This window comes from Eleutherodactylus coqui, chromosome 12 (genome assembly GCF_035609145.1).
Source record: "Eleutherodactylus coqui strain aEleCoq1 chromosome 12, aEleCoq1.hap1, whole genome shotgun sequence".
Lineage (NCBI taxonomy): Eukaryota > Metazoa > Chordata > Amphibia > Anura > Eleutherodactylidae > Eleutherodactylus > Eleutherodactylus coqui.
In genome coordinates this window covers 88959358-88980845 of record NC_089848.1, presented here as the reverse complement: position 1 = coordinate 88980845, position 21488 = coordinate 88959358, and the positions used below count along the sequence as shown (strand labels likewise).

At 43.7% G+C, this 21488-nt stretch overlaps 1 protein-coding gene across 2 annotated transcripts in view; it reads left to right on the top strand.

Annotated features, from left to right (window-relative positions):
• LOC136586445 (probable acyl-CoA dehydrogenase 6) overlaps positions 1-21488 on the top strand; it is a 94090-nt gene that overhangs the window by 32066 nt on the left and 40536 nt on the right. For both annotated transcript variants that reach the window (XM_066584532.1, XM_066584531.1), the window contains one exon: positions 19325-19454. In XM_066584532.1, the coding sequence (XP_066440629.1) occupies positions 19325-19454 (130 nt within the window). The remainder of the gene's footprint in view (positions 1-19324; positions 19455-21488) is intronic.

Sequence of the window (21488 nt, the reverse complement as noted above, 5' to 3'; positions counted from 1 at the left end):
TACTCCTCCAAACATCCTTTTTAGTTGAATGAAGGTACAGAGTCTCTTTTAAAGCCATACACCCCTATGTGCCATTTTTTTCTAAAATGAAAAATAAAGCTCGACAAATAGTCTTTCAGAAGGCCCATTTAGACTCAAATTCACTAAAAGCCGTCTTTTGAGCGATTAACCGTTGAGTCTAAATGCATTGCCATCATGCAGTTTTCGTGCATGAGTCATTCATCGTTCAGTTCTAGTTTTCTTGAATTGAGCAATGAACTCTTACCAGCATTGCAGGCTGTTATCACAGTCGGCAGCGCTGATAAGATTCTTACAGCTCGTGTCCCGCTAGTAGTTCACAGCGGGATGCGAGCTTTACTCGCAGAGAACAATGCAGCTGTTTGCTTATACAGAACAGCTGTATTGTTTGCCGAGCGATAGCGGCGGTGTCCCGCTCCTCCTGCATAGCTCTTAAGTAGCTACTTAGCAACTATAGACTATGCAAAGATAATTGCTCAAAACTGTCACTCAAACTATAGTTTGAGTGACTTTTGAGAGATCATCTGTAAGAGTAAATGGGATCTTGGTCTTAAATGGGTTCTGCCACTTGTAGCTATTTATGACCCATCCTCAAGATAAGTGAAATGGTACCAGTCAATGGCTTGTTACTGGTTCAACACCTTAAGGAGTTATCCGGTTGTGAGCTATTGGTGACGTGTCCTCAGGATGCATCATCAATAGTAAATTCAAATATTTAAAAGCAAGACAACACTCTGAGGAGAAAAGGACTCGCCTGGTGTAAAGAGCCTGACCTCCTGGCAGGCCGTCACACCCGTTGTCCGTGCAGGTATATGGATAAAAACACTTAGTCACTAGAGCATCCCAGGATGGGAGTGCATTGGGAATGGCCCAAGACTTCTGCAAGACTTGGTCATTAAAGCATATAAAACAGAAACAAATAAAATCTAGCGCTCAAAGTGTTAAAATTCATTGCTTAAATCCATTTGGCAAACTTTGAGGTACTCACTTAGAGGAAGGGGGGCTGGTTCTGGAAATCAACAAAAGGATCGACGCCCCCCCCCCCCCCCCTCCTTCCCCAGTGTCAAGAAATGCTAAATAAATAGAGCTGTTCTCCGTTGACGCATGGCTAAATCCAACAATGTATAAAGTTACAAAGATTCATTAGCAAATCCAAAACAGTCAGGGTACGGAGATGGAACAACGCGTTTCAGAGAACGATTCACCTTGAAAAATCTTTTTACATTTATACAACGTTGCATTTAGCCTTGTGTGGGCGGCGACCATTGTTTGGCATTCGGAGACAACAGGGGGATCTCTTTGATGATTTCCGCCTCCCCTCCCCCTCTGAGTACCTCAAAGTTTGCCAAAGGGATTTTAGCATTGAATATTAACACTTTGAGCGATTCATTTATTTGTTTCTGTTTTTTATCAATAGTAAATTGGTGGGGGTTCATTGCCTGGAACGCCTGCTGATCAGCTGTTTCTCGGATGGGTGCACTTGTGTACTAAACTGAATTATGCAGGAAGCAGACAGCTCCGTTCCCACTACAGTGGCCATGTTTGGTATTTGCAGGGCAAAGTCCAGTTGAAATGAATGGGAACTTTGTCTGCAGTACCAATCCTTAGCACTGCAGTGGGAATGGAGCTGTCTGCTTGCTACAAAAATCAGCTCTGTGCATGAGCACACCGGTCTGGCAAAAAAGTGATCAGCAGGGGTCCCAGGCAGTGGACCCCCCCCCCCCTTCCCCGCTAATCTACCATTTATGTATCCTGAGTATGTCATCAATAGCTTACAACTGGACAACCCATTTTAACAACAGCCATAGATGAATCGGCACCAGTGTGTTCAGGAGGACCCATAAATTCATGTCTTACTCTTATCTTAACAGCAGCATATTTCACATGAAGCCCTTGGTTGCAAGGATATCGCGGTATTAGAAGGGATGCTGGAATAAATAACTTCTAGAGCCGCGTTAGTGTTCCACAACAAACGCTTACATGAAGAAAAGCAGGGGATGAGCAGATTTATAAAAACGGTCTAAAAAAAGTCCTGTTTTTTGTTGCCCATTGCAACCACAAAGCAGCAAAGTATGTTGAGGTGGGCATTGCAAATAAATTAATGCTTTCTTAGTGTCTGCCTCTCTCACCGCATCTGTTCAGCCAATTCCTTTTCTAGTTCTTTACATAGGTAATCAGTAACAGATCGTGGGGGGCCGCTGCTCGGTACTCCCAGTAATCAGCGTTTCCCCTGGAGTTGCTGCCTGTGTGTACATAGCTGTTTTACAGCCAAAAACGGACAGCTCTGTACACTGCATAGTGGCCATTTTTGGTATTGCAAAGTAAATGGGACTCAGCCTGCAATGCCAACTCAGAGCACTGCTTCAGGTAAAGAGCAGCTCTGTGCACTGTGTCAGCAGCCTGGGGGAACGGCAGCCCTGTTCTTCTTTATGCTGAAGATAGTTCTTAATGACGTTGGCTGTATGTTCGAGCTCGTTATCCTTCTGGAGTTAGACGCCTTCTATTTTTGAAAACAATATTTACTTTGTAACATTTTTTCCAGAGATGCCTAAGCTTTTGCACAGTACTGTAATGGATCAGAGCAGAATTTTGGAGCTATTGAGATAAAAAGGAAATGGTGTTCCGGGACATACATTTACTTTATAACGGGCAACATCACAATATGATTTCAAGCCTGAAGTAATTATCTAAAATTGCCTGTAAATTGCAGACAATGAAAAAAAAACAGCAAGGTATAAAGATCACCTTCATAAAAAAAAATCCTAAAATAAAAGTCTTGTTAATTTGGGCTGTAATTACCTGGTAGTTGTCTCATAAAATTAACTAATCACTACCTAACTCACCGTTGTATACATCATATAACAGACTAAATTATTGCAGTAATTATCTTCTCTTCACAGCGATAAGTGAAAGGTCAGGTATTAAAAAAAAGATAAACTAAGGAAAATAAAGTTCCGCTAATGCATTTCATGACAAAAAAACAACTTAATTTGATACTGGCTAGGCTGGAAATAGACATGCACCTGCCATTATAAACCTGCAGGAGGAAGGAGTTGGAGTGGGGCTCCACTTTTATGCTATGAGGCTCAAGTCTGTATTTAAAATTCATGCTACCTAGTCCCCTTTAGTGGTACGCCTGGAAAATCTCTGGGGTTCTCTGCACTGACCATGCAGTTAAACCCTGGAAGATTTTCATGGACAGCTCTAGTGCTGAAATGTGCAGAGCACTGAGCTGTCATTTGAAATCTTCCGGGGTTTTTACTGCATACTCAGTGCAGCAAACTCCGGAGATTTCCCTGCCATAATATGGTAATAATAAACCTGCCACTGAAGGGTTTAAGAACAATGCCAAATGCCCCCACCCTCCCTTCTGGTTGCAGTAAAGGCCCAATTATGCTCTTCAATTATCCTAATGATCCACTCATTTGAGTCATTGTAAGGCCATCTTTTGTGTCTAAACACGCTGCCATCGTGCACTATTTGTTCATCAGTGATTTCTAGCAAGCTGCAGCTGCTTTGTTTTCGGAGCTATCTCAGGGGTATCCCACTCCGCCTGTATTAACTCTCACGTAGTTAATTAGAGTTATGCAATGCTGATCGCTCAAAACTGTCACTCAAGCTATCGTTTGAGCAATTATCTTTCAGTGTAAATGGGCCTTACCATTTTATCATTGCGTACTGATTCTCAAATAGGCCTGACTTGGGAAGTGTCGGCTTAAGGATGTCATCAACTCGGGGCTTACCTTCAGCCAGTATTAGACCCCGCATACCAGTGATAAATGTTTTGGGAGCAAGGGTTCCGGTCAATCAGACAATAGGTTGGTGTAGATACAAGATGAGACCACATTGGGAAGTGTTGCAACGTAGGAAGTTCTTTCAAGGGAGCCTGTCAGCTCTGAACCGAACCAATAATTAAGTTACAGCGCTCTCAGGGTAGTGTGTGTGTGTGTATGTATGCATGTATGTATATACATACACACACTACGCTAACAGCACTGTAACTTAATTAATGGTTCGGTTCACAGCTGACAGGCTCCCTTGAAAGAACTTCCTACGTTGCAACACTTCACAATGTGGTCTCATCTTGTATCTGCACCAACCCATTGTCTATATAATATATAATTAGTATGCATACATTTAATCACCTACTCTCCTGTTGTTGCGGTATCCTCTGGTGAAATCTACGTGCTGCATGAAAATCTGACTCTGGGCCGTTGACCCTTTAAATTCCTCTGACAGTAGCATTTAAATGCCCAAATCGGTGTTTCGGGATCCCAAAGAACCCCCTCGTGATGAGATTATGAGGTGTCATTTAGTTGCCACTACAGCCGAGGGCTTTCTTGAAGGCCCCAAGTCTGTCATGAGTAAATGCCTAGAAAGGTATGCCTGTGGCATGCCTTGATAGACTGTCTATCAAAATACAGTATAATGCAATACTATAGTATTGCATTATACTGCATTAGAAATCAAACGATAGCAAGTTCAAGTTCCCTTATGGGAATAAAAAATGAAAACAAAGATAAGTGGGGAAAAAAAGGTTTTTTTCTTATTGTAAAGAAATTAAAAAATCCCTTTTCCCATACTTTTAAAATAAAAGCAATCAAAAATCCTGTTGGCATCACTGCATCCATAAAAGTCTAATCTATCCTAATAACACATTATTTTTCCCAAATGCTGACTGATGTCAAAATTGCGCCTTTTTTTTTGGTCACCCTGTCTCTAAGAGAAAATGTAATAAGTGATCAAAAAGTCATATGCAATCCACTTAGAAGGCTTCGAAACGCGTTTTCCTTCATTCATCTGGGCTATGAATTACCTGTATAATGTTCTGTCAGTGAAGAAGAAATTGAGTTTTGCAAAGTTCACAGTGCTGGGACTTTGCTTTATTGTGTTTAGCGCATGATGGGAAAATCCATTTGCCATCATGTAGTGGCCCTGTATTACCTGCCTCGTGTGATTTACTGCAGACTGTGGTGGACAACAGCCAGCACCACAGCAGTCTGTTCTCCGGTGATCACTCTTGTTGTACCTTTCCACTTTCATCCGTATTATCTACGGCATGCAGAATCCTAGAAAAAAAAGCTGTCGCATGTAAAACAGCGCTAATATAAATGTATCCCTACAGCAAGCACTGGCACACCGCAGATTACCAGCTGCTGGAAAACAAGTCCTTGCATGACCCCCTCAACTGTCTGATTAGACATCGGTGTGGGGAAGAGCACAACCCTCATCATGTTTTATTATAAAAGATATTACTAGATTATAATACCTCCGATGTTACATAGGCATACAGTGAATCGGCACTTTATTAGAGACACCGACGCTTTTTCACGATTGGGGCTTCCCAATATGGAAATTAGACCTGTGACCCTGGAGTAAAGCATAAAATCAAGTGACAAGTTTTCTGTCGATCATGCTGTATGCAGAAGACAAACGGGGCCGCTATCTTCTGCATACAGCTATTGTCTTCTCAGAGCGCTCAGCTGGTATATAGCTGAGTGCTCAGAACTGGGTATGTAGAACACAGCTGGAGCGCTGTCTTCTGCATACTCCTGCTGTGTTCACGGAGCGCTAAACTGGTATCCAGCTGAGCACTCCGAGCGGAGTATACAGAACACAGCTGAAGCGCTGTCTTCTGCATACTTCTGCTGTGTTCTCTGAGCAGGATACCAGCTGAAACAATAGTATCAGCGGTATCCCGCTGAGAACTCAGAGCACGGTCCTGATAAAACTCATCGTTGCCTTTCAGCTTGCTGAAAGACAACGATGAGTGAATCATAACGAAAACTGCATGATGGCCGCGCGTTTAGAGCCAGCAATTCTCACTCAAAAGACGGCTTTGAGCGGATTTTGAGCGTGAATCGTTGGGTCTATATGGGCCGTAACTCAGTCAAGCTCTGATCAGGATAGGATGCTGCTATAGCTTAAAGAAGATCCTCACCACCCCTCCTGGCATCTGAGCTGTGTACAGTACTTGCAAGTATGCAGATACTGGGGAGATGAATGATGATCTCTGAGCTGCAGCAGCATTCCATCATGACTAGAGCTTGACTGAGTTATAACGCTTGATGACAGAGTTGCTTCTCAGACAGAGGTTCAGGGGAGGTGAAGGCAACAAGAGGGGGCACTATTAGTGCTGGGTTCATTAAGGGAGAGAACTATTCCTACTGGGGCCACTAAAGGGGGCACTATTATCACTAGGCCACTATTACTGGGGCCACTGAGAGGGAGTGGTGCTATTATTGGAGCCACTGAGAAGGGGCATCGGTATTACTAGGGGCGTTATTAGTACTGGGCTTACTGGAATAATGGTGGTAAAAACCTTCCCCTTGTGATAAACCACGCCCCCTTTTACATTGGCTGGCATTTCTTGGTAAAAAAATGTTTCAACACTATCTGTGCCAAAGTTTTATTTAATGAATCAATAAATAAAATTGATCAGGTGCTCGCAGGATAAAGTGCAAATAAGTGTTGGATAGAAAGCACTTACAGTGGAGGAGGTCTTACTTCTGGAGACCTCCCAAAAGGATTCCCAAGAAGAGTACTTGTCTTAAAGGTTCAGTAAAAGTTTACTATTCCAAAAGATAAGGTACAGAAATGGATCAGGTTTGCGACGCGTTTCGGAGCTTCTGCTGCTCCTTTGTCAAGCAATTCTGGAAGGTTTTCTGTTCCTATCAAGAATTGCTTGACAAAGGAGCGGCGGAAGTTCCAAAACGCGTCGCAAACCTGATCCATTTCTGTACCTTGCCTTTTTGGAATATTAAACTTTTACTGAACCTTTAAGACAAGTACTCTTCTTGGGAATCCTTTTGGGAGGTCTCCAGAAGTAAGACCTCCTCCACTGTAAGTGCTTTCTATCCAACACTTATTTGCACTTTATCCTGCGAGCACCTGATCAATTTTGCTTTATTGATTCACTATTATCCCTGAATCGCACATTTTTTTTTTTAATGCCATCTGGTGTTTTATTGATCTGCATGCTTTCCCCCTTGTGGTGGATTTGGGTAGGGTCACGTTGCTGCACGCATTGATATTGATCGAATTGAGATTTTTATAAATGTATACAAATATATATTTATTCCGTACATAATCAGAGCGCTGTCCCTAAACTATCTTCTCAGCATAGTTTTACTTAAGGGCTCGTTCATGCGAGTGTATTTCACCGCGTATTACGAGCAACATTTTTGCACGTGTAATACGCAATAAATAGAAGACATTGATTTCAATGGGTTCATTCATTTGAGCGTATTTTTTTTTTTTTCAAGCGATGTGCAATTGCATGACAACATAGGGGGCAGGGCCTAACTTGGTGCATATCGATCACCGTAGAAGCCTATTGAAATAAATTGGTGTGCATCAATATGCAGGAAACCTGCATATTTATGCACAAAATCAATGCAATTTTAGCTCATCTTTTGCACTGACAAAAACATGCCAGAGTGGGTGTAAGCGATTTTCAGGTCGCAAATAGAGATGAGCGAACGTACTCGTTTAGGGCGTGTTTCCAAGTAACTGACTACTCGGACGAAAAGATTCGGGGGACGGGGGGCGGCGTGGTGGAGCGGGGGGTAGTAGTGGGGAACAAGGACTCCCCTCTGCAACCCCCCGCTCACCCCCGGCACCCCCCGAATCTTTTCGCCCGAGTAGTCGGTTACTCGGAAAAAGCAGTGCTTGAGTGCAAAAATGCGCTAAACGAGTAAGTTCGCTCATCTCTAGTCGCAACGTATTTATGCAGCCGCAATGCTCTTACACCCATGTAAACAAGCCTTAACGCTTTCCAATCCAATTTGTATCCTGGTTTTCCTAGGGGGCTTACTCTTTTTCTGCCATTATACAATGGCGCCATATGCTGGCTAAAGCCAGTACTGCATGAGGTGACACGTTGGATAGGCTCCGACAGCAGAGAGGCTGGCAATATACAGTAAGAGAACCCCGATGGATGTCTTCCAACATTGGAGCTGTACAGCCTTAAATCATAATGTCTTCAGAGGTTAGACAGTGGATTGGAAAGGGTTAAAGCATTAAGTGACCAGTTAACCGTTGCTAAGCCTGTCTGCAACAGGAAGTAGTGACCAGCTTGGTTGTGAATGCTAGACAGTATATAGCAAGTGTAATATGAAGACTAATAGTATTATATATGTCTGGTAGCATAGGCCAAATAGTCCTGGCAGAGCGATCATGTCTACAATGGAATTTCCCGTAAAATTATGACAACCGCGTAGAAGTGACCATAAAACTATCACCTAGCAGCGCCGTAGAGTAGTTAATACTATAACAGCGCCTTGTAAAATGTGCCGACCACAGAGCCGCACTCATATAATACACTCATTACCGCTATGGTACACTGACGCTCTCTACTAACAGCTATCTACAGGCACGTAAATGTAGCGCTAAGGCAAAGAGAGAGGCGAGAGTGGTAGTTATAGTCACACATTTGTTGCGGTTAGTAACAGACTTTCCTGATTGTAGCGACTTGTCATTTTTTAGATGCATGTTAATTAGCAGTAATTTGCATGTCAGTAAATTATTGAGGGGGTTGTGGTTGATGCGGCGAGTTTTCATAGTGTTGCTGTATATGACTTGTGCCAGTGATAAACTGAACGTGTTACTAGTATCCTTTTCCTGTTTCTTTCTTGAAAAGAACAAAAAAAAAGGGAAGAGCAGGCGGAGTATCCCCAAAAAGTGATGATATAGGTGATGCACTGGTGGGCCGTATGGGAGAAAGAGTTGTAGAAGAGGATGAAAATCAGAGGCTGCAGCGTCACTGTCATAACTCTTGGCATCAGAGCTCACAATCTGGGCACCATAATGCCAATACTTAGTGATAGTTCACCCTGCAGTCACCTGACTTCCACTGTAGAAGTGGCGCCAGTCCCGTGGTAAACTGTCAGCTGCGTCCCAGAAGAGAGGGGAGTATGTCCTATTTTTTTTTTTTTTTATTTTACACCGGGCCCAGTGGGTGGACAGGTTTTTGTCTTTATGACAAAATCCCTTTAAGAGTTTACATAATACATATAGCAATTTGCAGCATTTTTTCACACCTACCTAAAACACTTTCAATGGAAAAATGCTTTCAAAAATAGTGTATTCAGATCAGTTTTTGGTGTGACCGCCCTTTGCCTTCAAAACAGGTACATTTCTTCTAGGTGCACTTGCACAAAGTCAGGGATTTTGTAGGATTATGATTAACAAGTATACTCAACAGGTGATAATGATCATCATTTTCATATGTAGGTTAAACCAGTCATAAATAGAAACAGCTGTGTAGGAGGCTTAAAACTGGGTGAGGAACAGCCAAACTCTGTTAGAAAGGTGAGGTTGTGGAAGACAGTTTCATGTCACAGGTCATACACCATGGCAAGATTGAGAACAACAAGACACAAGGTAGTTATCCTGCACCAGCAGGGTCTTGGCCATGCAATGATTTCAAAGCAGACTAGGGGTTCAAGATGTGCTGTTCAAGCTTTTTGAAGAAGCACAATGAAACAGGCAACGTTGAGGACTGTAGAAGCAGTGGTTGGCCAAGGAAACTTAGTGCAGCAGATGAATGACACATCATGCTTGCTTCCCTTCAAAATCGGAAGATGTCCAGCGAAGCTCACAGCTCTGAACTGACAGAGACCAGTGGGACCCCGATACACCCATCTACTGATTTGAGAAATCTGGCCAGATGTGGTCTCTATGGCAGAAATACGGCCAAAAAGCTATACCTTCAATGTAGAAGCAAGGCCAAGCAACCCAACTATGCACAGGAATATAAGGTTCAGAAAAATGGCAGCAGGCACTCTGGTGTGAAATATTTGTTATAGCAGAAGGCAATTTGTTCGCTGAAGGGCTGAAGAGCGGTACAATAATGAGTGTCTGCAGGCAGCAGTGAATCATGGGGGAGAGCGGTATAATAATGAGTGTCTGCAGGCAGTAGTGAAGGATGGTGAAGAGCGGTATAATAATGAGTGTCTGCAGACAGCAGTGAAGCATGGTGAAGAGCGGTATAATAATGAGTGTCTGCAGGCAGTAGTGAAGGATGGTGAAGAGCGGTACAATAATGAGTGTCTGCAGGCAGCAGTGAAGCATAGTGGAGGTTCATTGTAAGTTTGGGGTTACATTTAAGCAAATGGAGTTGGGGGTTTGGTCAGAATTAATTGTGTCCTCAATGCTGAGAAGCACAGGCAGATACTTATCCATCATACAATACCAACAGCGTCCGATCGGCTTCAAATTTCTTCTGCAGCAGAACAGCGACTCCAAACATCCAGCCAATGTCATTAAGAACTACCTTCAGTGTAAAGAAGAACAAGGAGTCCTGGAAGTAATGATTTGGCCCCACAGAGTCCAGATTTAGGCCTTAGTCAGACGGGCGTTTTTTCGCGCGATTTGCGGATCGCATGACGGATGCACATCCGCAAATCGCGTGACCGGTGCGCGCAAGTCGCCCGCAAATCGCCCGAAAATCTGTTCCTAGCCGCGTTTCATTAGAAACGGGCCGGAGCTGTCCAGCGCATTGCATTCAATGGAGACGGCAATAGAGCCGACTCCATTTAAAACAATGCGCTGCGGGCGAGCCCGGGATGAATTGTCAGTAAGGGCTTAAATATATAAGCCCTTCCCTGCAATTCATCCTAAAATGTGTTAAAATACAAAGAAATTGTATACTCACCTTCTCCCGGCAGCCGGAGCTCCGCGCGGCCGTCCTGCAGTGGGTGTGAAGGGGGTGTGAGTCAGACCTGCCCCCTGATTGGCTCAGCGCTGAGAGGCAGCAGTCACTCACCCATTCATGAATTCATGAATGGGTGTGTGAGTGAAACCGGCCTCTGATTGGTCAGGGCTGTGACCAATCAGAGGCAGATCATTCAGCAGGCGGGGATTTTAAAGCCCCGCCGGCTGAATAGTGCCGAGAAGCAGTTCAGGAGAACTGACAGCGGCCGCGGCTGGACTCCGGCTGCAGCGGAAAGGTGAGTATACAATTTTTTTTTATTTTAACACATTTTAGGATGAATTGCAGGGAAGGGCTTATATATTTAACCCCTTCCCGACAATTCACCCCGCGCACGCCGGCAGCCCTTTGCTTTCAATGGAGCGGCTGTATTGCCGCTCCATTGAATTCAACGGGCAAACATCGTTCTTCTCTGTCACAGCTGTTACAGCTGTGGCAGAGAAGAATGATTTGTCTTCTATATGTTCTCAATGGGGTCGGCGCTGCTGCCGCCGGCCCCATTGAGTGCATATAGAGAAGAGAACAGGAATCGCAGATCGCAGATAGGTGCGATCTGCGATTTTTTTGTTCTATAATTTATCGGACGAGCGCATAAAAAGCGCTCATGTGTCCGATACCATTGCAAAGCAATGGTTTTATAAAATCGCCGGACGCATGCGCATATCGCCGCTAAAAACGCCTGTCTCACTAAGGCCTCAATCATCACCCAGTCTGTTTGGGATTACAGAGAGAGGAGGATTTAAGTGAGCGAGCTTAGTTCTCCAGGATGTCTGGAACAACTTCCCCGCTGAGTTCCTTCAAAAACTGTGTGCAAGTGTACCTAGAAAAACTGATGCTGTTTTGAAGGCAAAGGGGGAGTAGGGTCACACCAAATATTGATATGATTCAGATTTCTCTTTTCTTCATTCACTTTACATTTTATTAATTTATTTTCCCGCCAGCATTTGCTTACTATTAGTACATATGGTATATATGATGAAACAATGTGTAAAGACAATGAAGAGTAATGGAATGTGTTTCAGCTACAAATGTAGAAAATTTCCTGCGATCAGCATGGAAGATCTAAAAGCAGGTAAATTTGAAGGACCACAAATCCAGGAACTCCAGAAGATTCAGCGGACAACTTTGAGGTGCGGCGCGGTCGTTGTTTGTTTGTAAAGCATTTCCCTGGGAAGTATAAGACTAAACTCCAGTAAACTTGTGGAGAATATGTGCAATATTCTGTTTCTGAGCACTTGGGTGTAACATGTACTGCAGATGATGGAATACATATATGACTGCAGACTACTGGTGACCGCAGAAGAACAGGACTGCGGGTGATGGGTTACACATACCGGTATGATGGCAGACTACTGGTGACTGTGGATAATGGGATATATACATATGATGGTGGACTACTGGTGACTGCAGAAGAACAGTAGTGTGGATGATGGGATATACATATGATGGCGGACTACTGGTGACCGTGGAAGTACAGTTCTGTGGACGATGGGATACATATATGATGGCGGACTACTGGTGAAGCATCTAGTGCGAATGTCCAGAAATATCTAATGGCCGTCTAATGACCGTGAAAGAACTGGAGTACAGACGATGGGATACACATATGATGGCGGACTACTGGTGACTGTGGAAGAACAGTACTGCGGATGATGGGATACATATATGATGGCGGACTACTGCTGAAGCATCCAGCGCGAATGTCCAGAAATATCTAATCACTGAAAATCATCACTTCTATTTTTTAAAGCATTTTTACTGTGCAGTATTTTTCCATACCTGCCTTAAACTTTTGCACAATACTGTGTGTGTATATATAATTTTGCCCATTAATATAGCGCATGGATATTCCGCAATGGGCCCTGTCTCCTTAAGGGGGTCACAATTTATAATTACCTGTTAGTACGTTTTCGGCGTGTGTTAGGAAACTCACGTAAACATGGAGAGAATATATAAGCACCAAATGGATATTGCCCTTGGCTGTATTTGGACCCCCAGCGCTGCGGGCAGCAGTACTAACCACTGAGCTATTGTTCCTTAAGGGCACAAACCTTTCATGCTCGGTGCCATCTGTAAATCCGTTTTCCCAATCTGCTGATACATGTTTGTGCGAAGTGATTGGAAAATGATCTTGTTTTCATCCAAAGTTTGTGAATTGTCGATTGTGCAGCTGTTAGGATTGCACTAAAATACATTTCTAGGATTAAGCGCCGAGGGAAGTCGTTTACAGGCATCTGAGCAGCTGCTTTATCTTCAGGAGGCTTCATAATTATATTCTGACATTGTATTTTCCTCGCAGTAAAAGCTTTCATAAAGAAGAGTATTTTCCAGTGTTGTATCTCACGCTGCGACCTCGGCATACACAAATGGTTCTGGAGAACAAAACGACACGTTGTCAAACAACAATCCCTCCCCTAGAAGTTGTCGGAATCACAGGAAACTTTTTCTGTGTGATTGTAACATTGTTATAAGTAAGTGATGACAATATAAGAGCAAAAGGAGAATTTATTGTGGAAAACCGACCCCTTGAAGGGAGGCTCTACCACCCTGTTGTACCGCCTCTAGCTTGGATACAAGATGTGATACGGATGGACATGGAGGCTCTACCACCCTGTTGTACCGCCTCTAGCTTGGATGTAAGATGTGATACAGGTGGGCATGGAGGCTCTACCACCCTGTTGTACCGCCTCTAGCTTGGATACAAGATGTGATACGGGTGGGCATGGAGGCTCTAGTACCCTGTTGTACCGCCTCTAGCTTGGATACAAAATGTGATACGGGTGGGCATGGAGGCTCTAGTACCCTGTTGTACCGCCTCTAGCTTGGATACAAGATGTGATACGGGTGGGCATGGAGGCTCTAGTACCCTGTTGTACCGCCTCTAGCTTGGATACAAAATGTGATACGGGTGGGCATGGAGGCTCTAGTACCCTGTTGTACCGCCTCTAGCTTGGATACAAGATGTGATACGGGTGGGCATGGAGGCTCTAGTACCCTGTTGTACCGCCTCTAGCTTGGATACAAAATGTGATACGGGTGGGCATGGAGGCTCTAGTACCCTGTTGGTACCCTGGAGGCTCTAGAACCCTGTTGTACTGCCTATAGCTTGGATACAAGATGTGATACAGGTGGGTATGGAAGCTCTAGTACCCTGCTGTACCACCTCCATCTTTGATACAAGATGTGATACGGATGGGCATGGAGGCTCTAGTACCCTGCTGGAACGCCTCTAGCTCGGATACAAGATGTGATACGGCAGGCATGGAGGCTCTAGTACCCTGTTGGTACCCTGGAGCCTCTAGAACCCTGTTGTACTGCCTATAGCTTGGATACAAGATGTGATACAGGTGGGTATGGAAGCTCTAGTACCCTGCTGTACCACCTCCATCTTTGATACAAGATGTGATACGGATGGGCATGGAGGCTCTAGTACCCTGCTGGAACGCCTCTAGCTCGGATACAAGGTGTGATACGGCAGGCATGGAGGCTCTAGTACCCTGCTGTAACGCCTCTAGCTTGGATACAAGATGTGATATGGGCGGGCATGGAGGCTCTAGTACCCTGTTGTTACCCTGGAGGCTCTAGCACCCTGTTGTACTGCCTATAGCTTGGATACAAGATGTGATACAGGTGGGTATGGAAGCTCTAGTACCCTCCTGTACTGCCTCCATCTTTCATACAAGATGTGATACGGATGGGCATGGAGGCTCTAGTACCCTGCTGTACCGCCTCCATCTTTGATGCAAGATGTGATACAGGTGGGCATGGAGGCTCTAGTACCCTGCTGTAACGCCTCTAGCTTGGATACAAGATGTGATACGGGTGGGCATGGAGGCTCTAGTACCCTGTTGTACCGCCTATAGCTTGGATACAAGATGTGATACAGGCAGATATGGAGACTCTAGTACCCTTTTGGACCACCCCTAGCTTGGATACAAGATGTAATATGGGCGGGTATGAAGGCATACAGGTTCCATATGGCATCCTATGGCATATCTGTACACATTGCTGTAACTGAGCCCCTAGATTGTGCAAACTTGTAGGCTGCTGATGTTGCCGTCCCATACATATTTTATTGGTGATATGTAGTTTCATCATTCACAACATCCCTGCAAACGGAGGCGATGGTGGGTGTGAAAGGCCGTACACCTAATGAATGCTGTGATACCAAATTTTTTTCAGCCAAGCGTCTGGAAATGGTTCCGACAGACACAGAGGCCTGTAACAATGGCGTCACCTGTCTCTGGATGGTGGACAATGAAACAGATGCAACAGCTTGTGCTTGTCAGACAATCAGATGATCCTCTTTACTGGTGGTTTGTCGTTCTGAGCCCGGTCGGCTTGTGTGCCCTTACAAATCCACTTGTCCCAACACCTCCTAACAGTCTGGTCAGGGCCCCAGGTGGCAAGACTGATCATCTAATAACACCACAACTGTAATCATTTGCAAAAATACAACTCCTTTTCGGGGTGCGATTTTTATTTACATTTTTTATAAGTGTATTTCTCTTACAAATCAAAAAATTACTGTGTGTCAGTATTTACTACATGTTTGGTATTCTGTTCATAAACCAGGAACTCAGGATGAGCCTCTGTAGTGGCACCATCCTGGTTCCCTCCATAAATGTCATACATGTTTTGTCTCATGTGGATGCACTGTGCAAAGTTGTCTTTTCATTTTCTGTATGTGTGTTGCACAGCTGCAGCGTATGAAGGGTTAACTTTAAAAAATCATTGCATGCCTGTAAATGTATCAGTTTGTCTTGTTATGTGGTACAAGTGAGGATATAAATAAGAGTGATTGAGAGCTGGAAAAGCCCTTCCATCTTGCCTGTTACAGAGTTCTAACAGAGAGCCACATGGAAGCACCTTCAGCTTCCATGTAGGTGAAGATGGAGGAAGAAGAGCAATATCCCAGAGTGCTTGGAATGTGAATGTGAGAGGAGTGAATCCAAGCAACAGAGAGAGCGCACTACTCCAGTTTTCTAAAACCAGGTACCCGTTCATACTACAGGCTTTCCCTGTGCGGCCGTCCGTCATTAGGATCACCGCACAGAGGTACTTGATTGCGACACTCATGCATATGCTGTGCTGGGTGTATGTTGGCTAAGCCTTCCTGAGTATTAAATGTTTTGCTGGAGTGTCTGTGGGGGGACCAATGCCCCCTTCCTCCTCCAGAGTGCTCCCAATCCAGGACTGGTGACATATAGATAACGTGGACTATAGGGCCGTATTTATCCTGTGTATCCTCCCTATCTGTGAGCTTTAGCCTGTTTCTACTGAAAGTGAATTGTACCTGTTACCTGTCATACCAATTATTCTTCAAGTAAAAGTTATACCGGGCCCTAAGCGTTCCTAGGGACCCGAGGTACCACACACAAGTCTCTGTGTTTATTACTCAGAGGCATAGAATACTGGTGTGTGGGAACGGTGGCGTCACTAGTGATATATACTACAACCCCCCTCATCCCCTTTATTGGCGCTCCCTGCCAAAGGAATGTTGAAGCTGGCCTGCGATCTTGCTCGGGCCTTGGCTACATGTCATCCCTCCGGGACCAGAGCCTGGTAAGTTCCACCATGACAAGTCAGCACTTATCCCTCCCAGCTCTTCACGTTAGCCAGGTGCCGAGGGTCACCCCTCTGGGGTGTTGCACCTCTATGCCTTCAATCTTTAGGACTCCTGGAAAAATTATTTTAACCTTCCAACAGTCATGTTAAAATTGTAAAAACCCTCCTGAAAAATGTCACTTTCTTAATCGTCGATTTTTAATTTATGTTTCATGTTAATGTGTATGACGCAGACCTCCGTGGTCTTAAGTGCCTTATTAACCCCTAATTTATTTTAGCCTTAACCACCAGTATATCATATCCCCTTCTGTGTTCCAGTGGTTGTACCCTTGTTATGTTTTCAGCAGTGTTGCTGTAGGACACCTTGTATTTTGCGAGACGAGTTTTAGTTTTTACAGGAACCATTTTCAGGATATAGGTCTTGCATAACTTTTTTTTATTACTTTATTTACTTTTTTTGTTGGGGACAGTGCAAAAAAGCTATTTCCCCACAGCTTTCTTTTTATTTTACAGCATTCACACTGCAATATAAATATTATGTTACTTTGCTATTCTACAAGTCATTATGATTGTGACAACACCAACTTTTATAGAGGTTTTACTACTTCTGTGCACTATAAACTTTTTCTTCTTTAACTAAGACTTTTTGTGTGGCGCCACACTGCAGGACCACAGCATTTTTATTTTTCAATAAACACAAGGCCTATTTTTTGGGGTACAACTTGTAGTTTTTTTTTGTATCATTTTGATATATATAGCCTTATGTAGAGCAGAGTGCTAAGGCAGCAGAAATGCAGTCCTAAGCTCTCGCTCACGTCCTTAAGGTTACAAGTTCAATCCTCGCCTGGTTCAGGTAGTCGGTTCAAGGTTGATTCAGCCTTCCATCCTTCTGAGGTCAGTATTTTTTTATATATAAAATATTTTAGCAATTGTATATACATTTTATAAAGTATTCTTTTTTCACATTTGGGGGAAGTGAGATGATCAAAAAATGGCTATTTTGGAATTTTTTTTTTAAATGGAGTTTTCCATTCTTGATAAATGATGTCTTAATTTATAGCATGGGGTGTTATAGCTGTGGCAATACCAAATATGTGCATTTGCTATAATGGGGGTCTGTTCGATTTCCGGCCAACAATCAGCATTTTGCTGGAATTTACAGGACGGAATGGCGCTACTGTTTTTTAGCAGAAATCTGTGATGGAGGTTCAAACGCATTCTCCGATGCTGATTTGAATGAACCCATGGAGACAACCTGCCCCAAACCCCAAAAGGAGAAACTTTTTCTGACTAAACATGTAGTTACACGGCAGCGCTGCGGTCTCTTCTCAGGCCTCTGACCTTGTGTTTAGGGGCCATTATGCAGTTGTGTCCCATGTACGTGAATGAGACGGAGCTGCTCTACTTAGAAACGTTCAGCGCTTTGCCGTGAACACTGATCGCCACTTCAGACGGATGATCGTCAGAGATCCCAAGCAGTAGACCTCCACCGATGTGATATTGATGACCTATCCTCAGGGTAGGCGAGGACGCTGAGACATATTAAGCAACTTGGTTAAGGGTATATTTACAAGGTTGAGTGTGATATCGGTCCAAGAAATTTGGATCAATATTACACTTGTAAATCTGTGCTTTTTCTTTGAATGCGATGCATTTTGCATGTAGATGCCAGGAGGAGAGGTGAGAGGTTCCAGCCTCTAAATCCTGCAACGCGGCCAGACGGGAGCTAGACAGAGTGTGTGACACACTTAATGCTGTGGGGCTACTGCCAGATTCAGGATGGGAAGGGCACAAAGAAAGGGCCCTATTACTACTGGGACCACTTATGGGGGCCCTATTACTTTTGTGGGTCCTATTAATATTGGGGTCTCTACTGGGCCTCCGTTACTATTGGAAGCACTATTACTATTGGGGCCACCATTAGTACTAAGGGCGCTGTTACTATTCATGCCACTATTGGAGGCACTATTACTAGTTGCTGCTACTAGAATAATGAAGCTAAAACCATACGCTGTCATAAGCCACTCCCCAAACCTTGGTCGATACTTTTTTGTGGCAAGGCCGGCAACCCTAAGTCCACCCTATATAACTGGCACATAGTAAGTGGTGGCCCTGTTGGTGAGTGTGCATTAGGGCCCAAGAGCTTTAAGTCACACCTCTACAGGTTACAATACAATAGAGAGATTAGATGTTTTTCTGTCCTATCCTAAAACTGGAAATTGGATTCAAAAGAGTTAACTTTATTAGCTCCTCTGTCAGTTATTGCAATTTAATATACTCCCTGATACATACGAACACTTAACCGCACGTCTCGATGGAATTCAACGCAAAGTCTTGTCTTTTGAGAGCTGTATTAAAAATTGCTAATTAAATGCCCTGGTCCTTCACAAGCCGTCATCTTCATTCATGTCCAGCGCTGAGGGCAGCAGGTACTTTGCTGATTCCAGCAGAAAGGGATGCGGTCTCGGGGGCTGCCTGACCTGACCCCAATCTACCAGCGGATGATTAGAAATAAGAGACTCCTATGGCCTCACACTCTCCTTTTCCTTATTCTAGATTTTCTCCCAAAAATGTCATGACCCCTTCTGTTTCCGTTCACCCACAAAGCAATCTGTGTATTACAATTATTATGCACAACGGGGAAATAAGTTGTTGTGAGACATAAACCAGGTTGACATATTATCAGAAAAAAAGTCAATATTATTTACTGCTTACCGAATAACAGAAGCCCTGAGTGTCATGCTTATGGTAGAAACCGTCATGTACACGAGCGTCCCATGTTCACATTTAATAAAAGGTTATAGTGTTATTGGTAGAAGTAACATGGAACAGCTGGATCTTATACCCTCTAGACCATCCTGACTGTCCCAAAATCCCACAAGTCTTGGAAAATGTTGTATCTTTATTCTATAGTCTCTTAACGTCTTGAAGAACATTTTGATTATAATGACTTGGATAGGACATTGAGATCTAAAAATGTTTAAACTGTTTTAATAAAGCCATTTTTACATTTTTCCACATTAGAATATGGCGGAATGGGACTGGACTTCTCCTATAGCATTGCTATTGCAGAAGAACTGGGAAATATTCACTGTGGCGGCATACCCATGGCCATCGGAGTCCAAGCTGATATGGCCACACCAGCTCTCACCAGGTAATGTGTTACCAGTTATCTGCATTAAAGGGGATCGGCCTCCACTATCTTATTCTACAACAACAAGTGGTACTCCATGGTTGAGTATGCAAATGTATTCAACTATCCCGCGCTACCGTACCCCAATCTGATGAACCACATGTCAAGGAGCCATGAAAGCAAGCCAATATTGAGACCTGTGTTGGTGGATTGCATGCAGTAGCTTTATATAATGGATCATAGTCCAGAAGGAAGGGCATTCTTTATAAATTGCAGCACTTTGTTGATAATTGATATGAATAGGGTGACAATGGCATTATTATAGAAGAGGGAAGAGGCACTAACAGGATTACTGATGCATCAGCCATAGTGACCACCTATAGTCACCAAAAATACTCCGTGCCAGTCTTAAGTTAGATAGTACCCTGTGTTGAATATTTTTTGGCACTCAGACGGTTATAATAGGAAAAATTATATATATATATATATATATATATATATATATATATATAATTTTTCTTCTTTTAACCGGCTGAGTGCCAAAAAATATTCAACACAGGGTACTATCTAACTTAAGACTGGCACGGAGTATTTTTATATATATATTAATCTAGCAGTCTGCTCCTATTCTACTTGTGAAGATAGCATATCTACAACAGACAGCTCAGTGAATAGGTACTATACCAGAATAAGCCTTATAACCTAAATATAGCACTAGAACCAAGCTCCGTACATAAATACAGTATCAGAACCAAGTATCTGGACAGAGCTCAGTACAGAAATACGGCCCCAGAACGAAGCTTAGTTCATATATACAATACCAGAACCAAGCCCCTAACATAAAGACAGTAGCAAAACTAAGCGACTGTGTTGTGCGGCTGCCAATGGGCTGACAGTAGCATCTTGAAACATCAGAGTGCAGGAGACAGAGCTAGGAGGAGGGTGATTTATGTAGCTCCACAAGATGCTGCTGTACAGAGGAAGATGGTCATCTGACCGGTCGGAAATAATGGGGGCGTTTGCTACCACCTTATGGCCGCCTGGTGCCCCCTCCACAAGCTGCGGACTAGTGCCTTGTACGACTGCCAGCCCTCAGAACACCGACTATATTTCTGACTGCTGGAGACATGATTATTCCACCAAGTAGCAGCTTGAAATCTTCCTCTGCATCCTGTGTGTGTGATGAGAAGTGGAGATATCCTTTAAGACCTCGGGACGGGACTTTTATTTGGCTCATTTCTTGAATTATTGAAACCATTGCTGTAGAAGCTCATATATCAGCGTTTGCTGTTGGGTTTTCAAGGAAATCAATCAACTCTATGGTCTGGGCTAATGCCAGGCTGCTGGTCTCTGGAGATACCCATCTTACCAGTAATGATATTCTATAAAGCCTGTCCGCAGGAGACGACCTAAACAGCCAGTTGAGTAATGATGTGAGTGAAGAGATTGTTTTGCTTCATTAAGGAGATTGCTGCGCTCCCCAGTTGCCTAGGCTATGAAGACTCCTCGCAATCCGGCTTATGCATTTGTGCGTTACTACAATTATTCACTGTTAGAACCTGCATTTTATATATCGGACAGCTTATACGTTGCACTCATTTTGTTTTACATTAGGCTTTTCCATCAGTCACATCTAAAGTACCTGCAAAGTTTTTTTGGTGTTTGGCCACTAGTATGCCATGCGTTATGGAAGCTCAGATGACCATAAAGCCCTGTGGATATGTCATAGTGATCCTGAATGTGGCCCGGTAGGAATCTATAGGCCCACACTGGAGTTTGAAGTACAGTATAGATGTGTGCGTGAGATCTCACACCAATGGTGGTCAACCAGACTTCATCGAAGACTGGACATAAATGAATCGGCGACTCGCATGCACACTGCTGCGCCATTCATCTCTATAGAACTGTCGGAGATGGCCAAGTACAAGTGCTCAGCTGTCTCCGGCAGTCCCATAGAGAGGAATAAAGTAGCAATACGCAGACCTAACTATCACTCTATTCATACATGGACCCCCATTCTCATGATCAATCATCAGACTAACACCAAGCAGACAT